At 37.5% G+C, this 15,746-nt stretch overlaps 1 protein-coding gene across 1 annotated transcript in view; it reads left to right on the top strand.

Moving 5' to 3' along the window:
• LOC118273813 (lachesin-like) overlaps positions 1–15,353 on the top strand; it is a 69,808-nt gene extending 54,455 nt beyond the window's left edge. Inside the window, exons 2-9 of the mRNA XM_050698603.1 lie at positions 1,380–1,483; positions 8,913–9,120; positions 9,375–9,533; positions 9,617–9,745; positions 9,848–10,141; positions 10,268–10,363; positions 12,305–12,415; positions 12,710–15,353. Of these exons, the coding sequence (XP_050554560.1) occupies positions 1,380–1,483; positions 8,913–9,120; positions 9,375–9,533; positions 9,617–9,745; positions 9,848–10,141; positions 10,268–10,363; positions 12,305–12,415; positions 12,710–12,789 (1,181 nt within the window). The 3' untranslated portion in view covers positions 12,790–15,353. The remainder of the gene's footprint in view (positions 1–1,379; positions 1,484–8,912; positions 9,121–9,374; positions 9,534–9,616; positions 9,746–9,847; positions 10,142–10,267; positions 10,364–12,304; positions 12,416–12,709) is intronic.
• The last annotated feature ends 393 nt before the right edge of the window (positions 15,354–15,746 follow it).

The raw sequence follows: 15,746 nt of genomic DNA, 5'->3' as shown, positions 1-15,746 counted from the left end.
TCTTAGCCACGTTTGCACACACAAATATATGTACGTACCTAAATCTAAATGTTAGCTCTGTGGCGAACTGCTGCGTGCGCCGGAACCGATATACTCCGTCGAGTGGATACAATATTGATAATATTGTAAAGTAAACGGTAGTATCAAGTAATTAAGGTCTCTGATTAGCGCTACGAGGTAGGCGTGACTAAAGTTTATAATTCTCTTAAAATTGTGGTTGAAAATATTTTCTTATTTCAGCAAAATGTAAAAATATTGTAACCCATTATTTTAGGGTAGTTTTGATTTGTATTTGTAATGGTTGTGTATTTTAGTATTTTACAGAGTAAGATTTACGTTACTTGCAAGTTTTTAATATAATAAAATGTTAAAGAATCGTTAAATATACGTTCCATAATATATAAGACGATATTTTTGTTCGATTGCGTCCAAACCGGAACAAAATAAATCTATTGTCAGTCTGGATGCGGTGGTGATATGTAAACAACTTGGAACCAGACTAACTATCGCCACCGAGCAAGTTTATTCTCCAAACACAAACGTAGGTACACAGACACACAGACACATCGAAGTAAAAGCATGTTCAATCGGACCGGCTCGTCGAATCGTGTTTATTCGCAAACAACACGGTTAGTCTTTGCATCACAGCTAAATAAACCCCATTGACTCCCGTCTCAAAATTTTGTATTCGCCACATTAAACATTGGAACCATTAATCAAACACAGCACGCTGAATGCGAACGTTTGACTGTGTCCTGACTCAATACTGTGTCGTAGACGACATCGCTCCTTTCTTTACATAGACTCCCGCCTCGCTCACGGGATGACAAATGTTTACTTGCTTATTCAACCCCTGTGTAACCCCTTCTCCTTGCACAGTTCAACACTTCCCGCTTTTTCCAAACAGTATTAACATTTTCACCGCAGCGATCAAATACTTAACCATTCCGCACCTCGTGTAGCGACATAAAAGTAAGAACTTAAGAAGAAAACAAAGAACGCCAATTTGGCAAGTCGAAGACAAACGCATTTAAAATGGGCAGAGCAGAGCAAGGGCCATCTATCTTGGAGCTTGATAAACGACGACATTATTCCTTATCGCCCACTCAATTTGTTTAAAAGCGTTCTGCTTTGATAATTTGAGAATTACAAATCGTATCTCTTGACACAAAAATGTCCTCATAACTGCAAAATCTTTCCAGCTTGATAAGGTTAAGGGGAGATCGGTTCAATTTATCTAAATTTATATCTTCTGAATACGCCGCAACTACGAGAGACGAAATTCCGATCGGTAATACAAAAAAGATTGCATGTCCTTGACTTGTGTATACACGAGACCCGCAAGTATATAATTTAGTAAACAAATATATTCTTTTCAGTGGTGGAGGAACCAGAGTTTACGGACGTCATACAGAACGTGACGGTGCCGGCCGGCCGGAGCGTGCGACTCGCCTGCTCTGTCAAGAACCTCGGCTCCTACAAGGTAAGTTTACTCATCGCACTGAACTATAACAGACTTAGTTTGATACAGATGTACCGCACACTACTTTCTTTCCAACCTTGTTTATCTCCAACACAAACACAAAATCACATCTTGAATCTTTGAATGGGCTTCAGTAAGATAGGTCGGAGTCGGAGGCGACGGCAGCGCGGTGAATAGACGACAATATGCGTGGAGCGGCGAAAGGAAACATAAAATAAGAAGCATTTTATCATTTGATTTAGAACGCGCCGTCGTAATAAAGTGTCCATATAAATGGAGGAAGATATGATTTACAACCCCTACGCCGAGTTTGCACCTCGCTCGTGCCTCAGACGGTTTAAAAACTAAAATGTCTTTAATGCTACCCATGTTAAAGACATTTTATTTTATGCAAAGTTTATGTGTTTTACATAGATTAAATAATAGTATGGTATGTAAAACATGTGGCTCGTAACAGTATAACGTTTTTTCGCCGAAATGATAAAGCAAGTAGTCTAATAATTATAAATATTTGGATGTAGAAACTAAAACTACTAGGGAATATAAAAACTTTATTTTCAAGAATTTAATCATTGTATATATTACGTATATGATTGTACTATGTATAACAGGAGGAGGCTTAAAGATATAGTGACATGAGTGGTAAAAGCCTTTCGTCTATTTTTCGGAACGAGACGATAATCATAATGACATAACTATTTATAGAACAACTAACGGCTGGTAATAACAAATTAGTGACTAAAGTGCATAAAGAAGGAAAGAATTGCACCTTTAGTGCGGTATAGCGGGTTCGATTTTCGCACTGTGCAACTGTTTGTGAGATCCACAAATTATTGTTCCGAGTCTAGGTGACGTGTGTATGTGAACATGTATGTTTGTAAATGCACTCACGACACAAGAGAAAATCCTAGTGTGGGGAGCACTGTTTTAAAAAAACCTGTGTTAAATATGAACTACACTGCTACGCCGTAGCCGATACGTAGTACTTCGTAGCAATGGTGTAGATGCGCATTATATTTATTAGCGTATCAAATAACTGTTCAAGATGTTATTAGACACACTTTTGGGTATTAGATGAAAGATTAAACTTAATGACATCAATTTGGCGCCGCAATATATCTGTAACGAGTAGTACAACTGTCGGTAGTAGCGAAGAGCCGGTAAACGTAGCGCGGACGAACACCGACAGCCGGCGACCGGTGACCGGACGGCCGATAAGCCGCAAGGTGACGCCGCGCCGGCTAACTGCCGACACCGCACGCTCCCACTCCCGGGGGGCGCCTGCTTCATTCGGTTCCCACTGAATCTCCCTGCACCCGCTGTTAACCAGAAACATAGATTAGTTAGTAATAGCCAATTTATAGGTAAATGCTACTATGTTTATATATATTATTTAAACATCCTTTATAACGATACAAATAAAACCACAAAATAAGTAAGAATACTACAATGGCATTTCCATTCAATACCGTTTGGCCGACTTTTTCCTTCTTTTTTTATTGCATTTACTTACTTGTGAAGCTGTCTACAGTGCGGGCGCAATAAAAGCCGAGATAGTGTTCTCGTACTTCTGAAATAAAGGCTTAACTGGGGGAGCCATCACGGTTGCCCTGTATTGACAACAAGAAGCGGATTTCCCCGAAAGCCTCGCCTGTGCCATTAGTTTCCCGCATCGGTTAAAAAGATTTGCCTTTTCGTCCGTATTTTTTTTTTAGAATTATTGACTCATGTGAAATATTGGGATAAAATGACTGTGTTTTTTATTTCTGATAAAATGTGATAAATGAATTATGTAAAATTATTTAAATGAAAATATGCCTATAGCAATTAATTACGATCTGACTAACTAAAACCTAAAATACCTACTGTACAGCATAAATACCATTTGCTTTTATGTTCAGGGCAGTAAGTTCGGTTCACGCGACACGACAAATATTTATATCACACATGGTTATTTGTTCGGAATGTACTCGTATTTATTGTATAATGTCATTGTCGGGACAAAATCCGTACTGCAACATACTTTGTTACAATGTAATATTAACAGATTCCAAAACCGCTTTTTTTTTCTGAATGAGAGCATTTTTGATAATAGTAATTTAATATTTTATAAAATTATTAAACATTTATAACTGCGTTAAATGTTAATCGCGAGGCAAATCGACGAAAAGATTTTCTATTTTGTGCAAATGTCTGTAAGTATGCGCATGGAGCCGGTTCATCGGCATGAAATGTCAGATAGTCGGCAGTAGCACGTATGTGGGTTTGCAATAACATGCCACAACGAGTCGCAGCAATGTTACACTCGCGCCGCATGCGAGCGCCGCCTGTTCAAATTCTGGCATATTTCTCGTGCCTTAATAGTGGAGCTCGCATGAGCAAACTGAGCCCAAGATGAGGGGAGCCGAGAGCACTTGTTTCGACGACCGCCCAGCTGCGTTATCGCCCGCGCCACTCTAATGTCTGTAATGATCGTGTACACTTCACGATCCTGACGAATACCGGTTCATGTTTTAATTAAAAACATACAGATAGGTTTACAACCGAACACAAAGTCTCGATAAAATCTGTCTCGACAGAACATTTTAACTATAACGATAGAAGTTTTTGCTCGTAAAATGTTTTCGATCAGCACTACTTACATCAAACCCAAAATAACTTATTGGCCGAAGATTCCGTGAAAACTTGGAGAGCCCTCGGCACAAATCCGCAGCTGAAGAGATCTCTAAGTGGGCTTTTAGCAGAACTAAGCTAAGCCGTCTCGTGCAAGATGTTCGCTCATTTCTGTCTGCGCCATTGCATTAGTGTGTCAACCGTACTAACGCTTTGTGACGTGGAGAGTGTTCTCCGCACAACACACTGGTAGAGGCTGCGTATAGTTACTTTATTCTTCAGTACTTTGAAGTTTTACCTTCCAATACATCAATAGCTAAGGCGCAATAAATAAAATATTAACTTTTATATTCTGTGTGGAAATGAGTTTCATCTTTTTCCCTGTCTACTACTATCATATGTAAAATTTTCTTTTATGAATACGTAACACACAGTTAGATGTTTATCATATTTATGAAGGTTGTATCAAAAACGACTGCTGGGCAAATCTCTCCAAAGACAAGCAAAAAGTATCTTAAGTAGTTGTGTGAGCTTTTCTTTGGTAAAATGTTCACAAAACAATATTCTGTTTATCAGATTATCTGTTATGTACATGCAATTCAGATTGACATTTATTCAGTGAATTTAATGATTTAGTAAAAGACTATATAAGAGTAAACAACTTGTTAAATTTCTTTCCTTGCAACAAGCAGTCCTCGTTGCAGTACTTACACTTCTGGGAATAAACAACTTAAGTAAGATGTTATGCGGTGCAATCATACACTTTCATTTTTGTATAAAATATATCTTCTTAATGTCTTGACTGCACGGTTGGTGCGGTGGCCGGGTGCCGCACAGCGTGTAGCGGTTTCGATTCTCGGACGGAGCAAATCTTTGTGTGATCCATAAATTGTTGATGTTTCTGAGTGTATGTGAACTAGTATGTTTGTAAATGCACCCACGACACAGGAGTTGCAAAGTGCGGAGTGGTCGTGATCATGGGACCTCTCTTGCGATGATGTCGGTACCTGTATCTACAATTATTATATTTTACGCACAATAATAATTTGCTACTAACCCGCAATGTTCCTTCACTTATTTAAAGCATTATGACAGTTACTGCAGGAATATATAAAGTTAAAAAATATGAACCATTCGAGAATTTGAAACAAACAAAGTTAGGGTAATAGCGTAAGATGAAGCTCTTTAAACGTTCCATAATTAAATCTGTCGTAATATTATTAAACACGTCTACGAATCATCTCCTGCGGCGATAGGATCCGTCGTTAAAGAGGTTCGGTACGGTGCGCGGTGGAATGGGCAAAGTTTGCAACGAGTCCATTATAAATCAAACGATGCCTTCCAGGCATGTCCTGAGGGACGAGGACGTCTCCCGCCGTGCCACCGAACTTCAACTTTGCCTCCTTAATGCCTCAACAATTAAGATAAAAAGAAAGAAGGGCCTAAATTAAAGGTGGTTAAAAGATAACGAGTTAATAGGCCGCTTTAACTTTGCGAGTAAAACGCAGGCAGAGATTTTCGGTATTATCGTAGCACAGATATCAATGCGTATACTTTGTGTAGATATTATTACCGTACAGATAACATATTCAGCCAAATTCCCATGATGACTTTATTGTAAACTAAATCAATTTAGAATAAACACAAATAGCTTCACCTAGCAGTAAACCCAAAAATGTTACAACCTGTCCATAAAATTTGCGGTTAGGTAATTTTGCATATTTGAAGTAATGGGCCGAGTGCCGGCGCGGACGGTGCGGCGCGGCGGGGTGCGGGGCGCGCGGGGGAGCGCCAGGCAACAACTCGCGTAACGACGTCGTGACCTAACTCGTTTAGGATCCGCAGACGAATGAAATTAGTTAGCCGCTGCCGTCATTACGAATATCATATTTTCATCTGCCACTTCCTCCAGCTTCATTAGTCACTTACGTAGCGGGAAACCATTTTATACTTCAGAGGAAAATAATAATATTGCTCCGCATTTTGCGATTAACTCAAGTTTTCCTCAAAATTGCTAATAATAATAAAAAATATTTCACAGAATCCAAAACTCTGTTATATAAATCCCGCAGTACTTGTGCTCGTACTAAATGTTTCTACCCACCCCGAGCTCGCAGTACGATTGTACAACTTCGTTAAGTTCAACACTCAACGCTTATCTTCCGACCGCTTATAAAATTTTGATTCCTATTTAATTTTATCTTAATTGTTCGAACAGTAAAAGAGAACTTTGGGCAATATCTCTTTGCGTTATAACGGATTTAAGATAACTGCTTTAATCTTTGGTCGGGGATGAAGACTGTATGTACGCAGCGGTCTTGGAGTTTTCATATTAATTTTCTCATAATAATATCGAAGCACCCATATTAGTTGGAAGACTGTCCATCCAGATGGCGGCGACGCGGCGGCGGCTGCGGCTCGTAATTCAATCAGTGCGGTGCAGAGGGACACACCGCCGTGATTAGATTAGACGCCGGCCACAATTACGCAGATCAGATTTACATCTACCGCTGCCGCTCGCATCTACACCGTCGCCGAGTCGCGTCGCCGAGTCGCCGCACCGCCACCGCAACGCCACATCTCCGTACCTCTCGCTCCCATCTCTCAACTTCTGAATACTTCTACGAGATTACTCAGCGCTAAGTTACAAACTTTAAAGATTAGAAAATAAGGAGATCTTACTTAAAGAATTTTACATGAAATTATTTTCATGTAAATCATTTGAAATATTACTAAGCCTGTTTAATATCCCTGAGCCCCAGGTTACGCCGACAAGTCAGGTCGCCGTCATTAGAGGGGTTACCGTCCCATTGCATAATAAAATGGGCGAAGTTTCCTCAAGTCCATTATAAATTAGACAGCGGCTGAGAGCCGCATCACTTAAGATAGGTAAGATGTGACCCGGCACGAGTTTTAGCTACCAAACTTCCTCTATATTGGTCCCGCAATCTTGATAAAAAGAACTACCCATGATTCAAACTTGAACAAGGATTAAGAGATAAAGGATGCACGTCGAACTTTTAAACCTCAGGAACCACCTCACTCTAGTTAATTTTTCTTGCGATTATCCGACTTTAATTAATTTTATAGATCTATGTACCTAGTTTATTTCAAGATTTAAAATATGCCAAACCCTATCTCGGTTAATAAAACACTTTGTTATAGGTTGGAACGTGCTAGTTCAATAAATACTTTGGATTGTAGATTGCCTTTTACTGAAATTGTTTACTTCAAACCGGATGACTCAAAAACCCGACACGAACACTGAGATTTTTTAAAAAGCGTTGCGTTTCATGTATGGTGTATGGGACGCGTGACTCAGAAAAACTGAAAAATGAAGGTAGTGTAACGTTAATTGATTAAGGTACGGGAAAATTAAATCTTTTTTCTCTGGGAGAGATTACAAGTGGCGAGAATGTTCACAGTGAGTATAACAATCTGAGTAAAATGCATTTTAAGCGCTTAATGCCGTGGAAATTGGTGTGAAGCGAGGACGCGATGGCAGCTTCATGCAATTACACAGATGTCGCGGAGACGGCGCGCATACTAGACGCCCGCAACCACGTCGCGCGTCCTACAACACCGCGCAACATTCTCTAAACACCAACCTGCAACACTTATAAATAGAAAAAAACTAGCTATTGTTTTTTGCCAACCACATGGTTCAACAGGTAAATGAAACTAGGTACTAAATCTTATACACTTTATTAATATTTCCTTATACATCACAAAGATTTCCGGAACCTAAATGCATATAATTATGTTTAGTATAGCACAACGTGTTAGGTAGGTAGTCAAACTTCAATTCCCGGTTACTCACAAACTATTGAAGCTAGGCGTCATGCAACATTATGTGATATAATTATAGTAAATAAAAAAAAGATAACACATAACTACTAATACAACTTTAAATTATTTTTATATGTTTTAGCTTGCAATGTTGAACCCTATATTATGGTTATCAGGCATATATTATACAACAATTTCCCCAACAACCCTTAAATTCCTAACCCCTAAAAGGCTGGCAACGCACTTGTAACGCCTCTAGTGTTTCAAGTTCATGGGCGGTGGCGATTGCTTAGCATCGGGTGATCCCTCTATTCGTTTACTGGCTTATACCATGAAAAAAAAATTCAAAAGAAATTTCACTAAAATCCGTCTTTCAGGTCCAGAGATTAGCGTGTGAAAATAAACATACGAACAGATTCGTTTTCCCTAAATATTATAATATTTAAAGTTCTATTACAATATTTAAAACACAGATACACTTTTTACTATTTTATGACATTTATACGTGTCAACATAAGTAATGGTTGTAATAAAAAGCTTTTCACTAAAATATCTTCCATCCATATAAAATAAAATCAACCTGTAATACGCAGTTAGTGACAGTTGAATAATATTCCAGATAGACACCTACATTTTATTTATAAAAAAATGTGTCCTCGGAGAAGTCTTTAATTTCCGTTACGTCACTCGTCCAATTGGGAGAGCGATTGGAAATCATTGAGGCATACTCCACACCCTAGTTTTCTCATTTTACATTTTCTAAAGGTATTTATTTAGGGGAGATTTTTCATGTAATAATATTTCAAAGACTTTGTAATAATCGTTGTTCAATTTAAGATCTAGAAATTGTTGTATAAATTGTGAATATTAAAAGCTTTGAAAGAAATATTTCATCCCGTCGACGATTGTTATGGATATTACAAGTCTCATGGTTGATTTCTTTTGTTTGTTGTAATTTTAATTATTCAGGGATTAGCACAATAAATTTTTTTCATAGACCATTAAATGACTATTCCTTTTTGTCTAGGTGGCGTGGATGCACTTTGAACAGTCAGCGATCCTCACAGTCCATAACCACGTGATCACGCGCAACCCTCGCGTTAGTGTCACTCATGATAAACACCGCACGTGGTTCCTGCACATCAGTGACGTCAGGGAAGAGGACCGGGGGCGCTACATGTGCCAGATCAATACCGTCACTGCCAAGACGCAGTTCGGATATCTACATGTTGTCGGTAAGATCTTCAGTTTAGAACTACCTTCAATAATTAAAGAACTTGTTAACAATTCATTAAAACCACGTGGCGCGTGGGTACTCATAGCAAAAAGATAAATAATATTTACCCGTCCCTAGAGCTCACATTAAAATCTCGACGTCGCTGTTTATACCGACCATTCCATAACAGCTTCACATAAATAAATAAAACACGTCAATTAAACCATGAAACAACCGCGCGTCTATTAAAGTGGCATTAATGTTTGTTTATAGTGCCGCCGACCATCGACGACTCGTTGAGTTCGAGCGACGTTATCGTGCGAGAGGGCGCCAACGTCACGCTGACGTGCCGCGCTAATGGCTCTCCTAAGCCCACCATCAAGTGGAAACGGGACGACAACTCAAAAATCTCCATCAGCAAGGGACATTCCGGTGACACATCGAATTTGTTCATGATCGAAATACGTTTTTGCTTCGGTTTTTATGTCAACTTTACTCAACGGATTATTTTTCAGTTTCCGAGTGGGAAGGAGAAGTGTTGGAGATGGCTCGCATTTCCCGATTAGATATGGGCGCCTACCTGTGCATTGCTAGTAACGGTGTGCCACCGACAGTGTCGAAGCGGGTCAAAGTCAGCGTTGATTGTGAGTGATCTAAATTAGTCCTTAATGTCATTTACAAATACACTTTTTAAACAGTACTTTCACTGACATACACTGGGAATTATAATTTGTACTCATTTTCAGTTCCACCAATGTTATGGATTCCTCACCAGCTCGTGGGTGCTCCGCTTTACTATAATGTGACTTTGGAATGCTTCACGGAAGCCCATCCGACATCCCTGAACTATTGGACTAGGGATGATGGTCACATGATTCATGAGAGCCCCAAGTATCACATGGAGAATACTGTAGGGATACCAGCTTACAAGACTCACATGAGACTGCTCATTAGAAATATCAACACTGAAGACTATGGTACATACAAGTGTATAGCTAAGAATCCGAGGGGCGAGTCTGATGGTACCATTCGCTTATATAGTAAGTACTTGTTATAATGAAAACTCCATGATTGCTATTGACTACTTGTATTTACAATTCTGATCTATTGGTCAACACTATACATACACTTAAACAAGTTGATTTACTATATTTATTTCGGCGTAGCTTCATCACCACCGACGACCACACCGGATCCCCGTGCGCTGACCGTACCCCCGCCGTCCAGGCCTCCTCGCCGCGACACTCCACTCACGGACAAGGGTGAGTAACGAAACCATACCTTTAAGTCTCATCCATCATAACAAACCTGATTTCAAATTTTAATAACTAATCATTTGCCCTTACTAAATGATAGCTGAAGCAAGATCAATTTTTATCAAAGATTTTTCACAGGAATATCGCATAAACTAAGAAATATTTCAGCTGGGAAAAACAATCTCAGTCTTTATTATAAAAACAATACAATCAAACAATCTATTTGTAAAATATTACTAACTTGAACGAACAATAGTTTAATCAGAACTTTAATTTCCATTTGATTACGGGATATTATCATATCAATCATACTGCAACAAGCCAAGAAGCGTGAAATGCAATATAATAATTTGTAGAATCAACCACGGGGTGGTATCACGCAGTCTCGTGCAGCAATTTATTATGTTCGTGTGTGGGAATAGTAATTAATTACAGCTATAGCAAACGTCGCGGTCGAATGAGTTTATCAATATCTGATATCGGTGCCAATAAAATGCATCGAAACAACATTTTTATGTCGACGATTTCGTTTATTAAGAGATAATATTACCTTTACGAGTTGTATCCCCCACGAGATCGTTCAGTTTGTTTTCATTGTATGTTGCTGTTTCAGTTATTATTAGTGGCTGTTATATTTGTTTATAGATCGTAAACTGTTACGACGATCTGCTTGTCGCCAGCCGGTAGTTTGTTAACTGGCTCCGAACGTTATGAGTCCTCGTAAACTTTGACCAAATCGTTTATAAACAAAACATTTTATGAAGCGCTGTTATTATAAACTCCCCATCAAATTATTATAAAATTGCTTTATGCTAAATTAATAGGCGTAAGGAACATCGTCTGTTCAATATCGTGATCTTTGATAAACGTTACATCATCCTGACCCACGTTAAAAATTGTTCTAAGGCTACAGGTATCTCTTGGGATGTTAATTTAATAAATAAACGACATTCGGAAGATGTCACTTAATTTATTGTGAACGGTCCAGGCAGATATTGCTAATTTTATAAAAGATGTTATCGTTCCCCAGAAGGGAACTATGAAGGTGGAAGCTCGATCGATAAATTGTATCCACTAATAAGTTTTAAAAGTAAACAAAAGAAGCACTCGTTCCTTAGGATATTTCCGTAAATATTCTTACTTTAAAATATTAAAGAAAGTAATCGATATTTTTATGAACTTTCAATAATATCAACCCGCCATGTTGCCGCGTTATGAACTTGTAATCTCAGAAGCATTGATGTAGGAGCAGCCGAGCAAGCGTGTATTGTAATATCGTGGTGTCAGAAGTTGTTGGGTCCGCGTCATTACTCGCCCGTTATTGGGAAGTTGGGCATTTTCCCGGCCACGCTGCCGGACAACATCTTGCGCCAACCTATTACGGACAAGTGTTCCCATCCTCCTTGTTGCAAACTCTTAATAAGCTTTGTTAACACGATAAATTGAAAATATAGTTGCTGTAACCCGATAATATTTTACCTGCTCAAGGTATAAAGTATGTATCTGCCCACATAAATATTTCAGACTATCATATGCATAATCAATAGCTGTAGAAAGTTATGAGATGCTCAACAGCCGAGGGATATCATTTGAACATGTTCGCGCGAACTTGAAAAACCCATTTAGGGGTGCGCCGGCACGAGTGTAAGTTTTGCGGCTGGTTGTTTTTGCGGCGTGGTGTGGCGCGCCGTCCACGTCGGACCCGTTACTGTTTTATTTTTTGCAACCATTACGAATTTACGGCTGGCCCCGGATACTCGACAATATTGCGCAACTTTTCAATAACTGTTAGCCGACCGCCTGCCGACGGCCCGTCCCTTGCCATATTGAATCCTTTGCCCAATCAGTTTGCGTTCTCGTTTTTTCTCTACAAGCTCTCTTTTTAGGGAGATTAAAACATTTTTTCCCCTTAAATGCTTTCTAAATTAACCTTTTTATGTTATGCAGGTACTAAATATCAATCGAACCTCAATGAAATTGACAAGGGCAAACAGAAAACAGATGAGGGTGGTGGGAAGACGCACCTGAACTGGGTGGGAGGCGCATCGCAGGTTACAGGTATGTTAAAATATTGGAATGGTTGGCTTTTTATCTTAAAACAGACTTAATGGAAAATAAAAGTAATTAAAAGTAAAAATTCTCAAGATAGTGTAAAATAACATTAAAAGTTAAAATTAAAATCGATATATTATGTAATTTTATCTTAGTTAAACTTATTCCCTTCAATGTTTACTTTATGAAATTAACCATTTTTGCTAAAGAGGTATACACCTCTAATCGACTATAACAATCAAGGTACTTTAATCTAAAAAAAGGCAAAAATCTAATATTAATAAGACATTTTGTTCACAGGCGACGCCGACTGGAGGAGAAGCTCTATATGGGTGACAGTGTCAGTAATCACTGTGCCATATTATATTTTACTGAAGTAACTCCATTATCATTCACTCGAACACACTGTCCATGTACACACGTAGGTACCCGAGCTTGGCTCGCCCGAGATAGTGCAAATTAAAAGGAAATTGTTTTTATCTTTCGTATTCCGTACACGTCATGTGAGATAAATTCAACGTATTATCTGTTAATTCTCGCCTGTGTACATACAGGGTGGCCTAGAAATCAACGCCAAACCGATACTGGACAATGGGTCAATATATTAGTATATACTGACGTATACGGGGCTATAGTTAGTCAAAAAAGACAGAAATTATACAAAAAATATTAGAAAGTTTTGGCGAATATGTGTTGAATTATTTTGTCTTATTTTTCTGATAACCAATATCAATTAACTTGTCGTTTATTTGCGTGCCTAACGTTGATTTCTGGACACCTTGTATATTATGTAGCGTACAGGCGATGAATGTTTCAGTTTTATTGTGACATCGTTCTATTGTTGCTGTTTAATGGTTTAGATGGAACTCTGTGAGCTTTTAACGGAAACTATTGAAATGTAGAGATTAGACTGTGAGTAAAGATATATAGATCATGTCAATATTATTCATTTCCTACGGCAAGTTTATGTTTTATATTGAAAAGTGAACATTAAGTGAGTCTTAACAGATGAACAGGTGGTGAGTGAAATAAACCTATATACTTGTAAACCTGTCGAGGAACGCGACTAGTTTCAAGCCATGCTTGTGTCTAATATTCATGAGCCGCAGTCACCAAATTATTTGTCTTAGCACAAATCCTCAAGAATAGTTGAACTATACTTACAGTCCCATCTCTACAACGTTCATTATGTAATTTACCATCAAAAATCACAAACATTAAACAAACATTTGATACGATGATAATATAATGAATAACCGAAATGAGTTTACCATGAAACAGCTACTAACGTGTTTTGTAATCGAATAACAAAAACGTAACTGAGCTTAGAGCTTCGACCAATAAAAACAGCTATCCGTTACATTAAAACTAACTCATATGTAAGTAATACTTATGAATTTATTGTCCTCGAAAACAGGTAAATTAGAATAAAAAAACGAATATTAAATTGTAGTCACATCGCCGTCGTTATGTACAATAGAATAAGAGGTTTAGGTTTCATAACCAAAATGATATTCATAATTATTGTAAGCGTTGTTGTTAATTATATAAACTAAAGGTATTGTATGTACAACAGTTCCTTGAACTTGTTTCACGGCTCAGCAGATACGTGTACAGGGTGACTTTTAACTCGACGTGTATCGTACACAGAGTGTGCGCGAGAATTCTCTGCTTTTAATGAGGCCAGTAATTCAAATGAAAATTATTCGAAAATATTGCTGGCTAATTAAATTAATTTAGAGAAGTTCATTTATTAAATAAATGTAAATCATCATTGTTTTATTCAGAAAATATATGTACCTATATTCCGTACCTATTAAAATTGATTAGTAAAAAATATATATTAGTCAAATAATTTTAGGCACGTGGTTTTTAGAGAAATTATAACAATGTTAAGGTCTTTGGGTACTGTAAATATTTTAACAAATATTTTATTGGAATAATTAAAAACTTTTGGAATATTGTGTTAAAAGTACATATTGTATATCACGGAGCAACAAAAATGTTAAATAACTTTAAATTAAAAATTACCATTGAATTAAAAGTGGCGCTGTACATGTCCCAAATCATTTATTTTCACCGTTGATATAGTAATACAAATCTGCTCAGCCGTGAAAAGTATGTAATAGACAAATTCACTGCACACATAATATTATTAATATATAATACAAAGTGCACTATTATCATAGTTATTGATTTTATTATAAGATTATAAGAATTAGATAGAGTAAGACTGAATGAATTATAAAATTGTGTCTTTAGAGGGTATTTAAATTTTATTATTTTATTGTGCTTATGTAAACCTCATGTTCGCTGTGATAAAAATATTACTGAATTGACGAAATTTCTAAATTGAACATTTATATTATATGTATTGTTTCCTGCATCATCGTGCCGTAGTGGTGTAGATCCAATCTGTATTCCTAATGTGACTCCTGCCTGCCTTCCTACTATATTTTCAAATTTGAGGTAATGGAAACTTGTGATGCGTGACTTATATTTCATATGAATGTATTTTCTGCTACTCTTGAATTTTACATTTTAATATCCCCGATGTTTTTGTATTTATGACACAACTTTTGGATTTGTAGCTTTATTTATTAATCAAATTAAGATTTTATTTACATTTTTCTTATATAGTTGTTTTACAAATCCAAATTTCTTCTGTCAATTACACCTAGTTTATATAGTAACATACTAATATATATATGTGTAAATGTTACCATTATCATGTTGCCAAATTGCTAAATATAAGATATCGCCACATAGATAGAAATGTTGTAAATATATTCATTAAGCGAAGCCACTGAGTGTGTTTTTAATAACAGAATGTAATGAGTGTTCATAGCGGTCACTGCGCGGCGGACGATTGTACCCATACTACGTAACTACACGTAACGACTAAGAGTGAGTAGGTAACAAACTAAATAAAGCTTGTTTTAAACGCACATCTTTTAATTATACGCTAAATCCATTACACTTCCCCAAGACATACACAGACAAATCGAAAATAAAGTTTACAAAGTTGAATTTAATATTTAATACCGCAACAAATTCTTCAGCCATCCAATTAGATTTTTCGCTACTGCGAATGTCAAAATAATCTACGCAGCTAAAGTTTCCCCGTCATATTTTGATGGACCAAAATGCTTGCAAACAATCTGCGGCGAATCTTTGAAGATTAGGGCCGGCTTTGAGGCGCCGAAAAGGCTCCAACTACGTATGGCCGAACGCCAACTTGTGTAAGCCAATCTAACTTCTTTTAAATGTGTTTTTGATATAAAGAACACATTACTGTACGCATCGCTTTCGACTTCCAAATCCTGGAGAAAATTAG

This window comes from Spodoptera frugiperda, chromosome 15 (genome assembly GCF_023101765.2).
Source record: "Spodoptera frugiperda isolate SF20-4 chromosome 15, AGI-APGP_CSIRO_Sfru_2.0, whole genome shotgun sequence".
NCBI lineage: Eukaryota > Metazoa > Arthropoda > Insecta > Lepidoptera > Noctuidae > Spodoptera > Spodoptera frugiperda.
The sequence above is the reverse complement of the archived record's forward strand: the minus strand, read 5'-3'. Positions and strand labels throughout refer to the sequence as shown.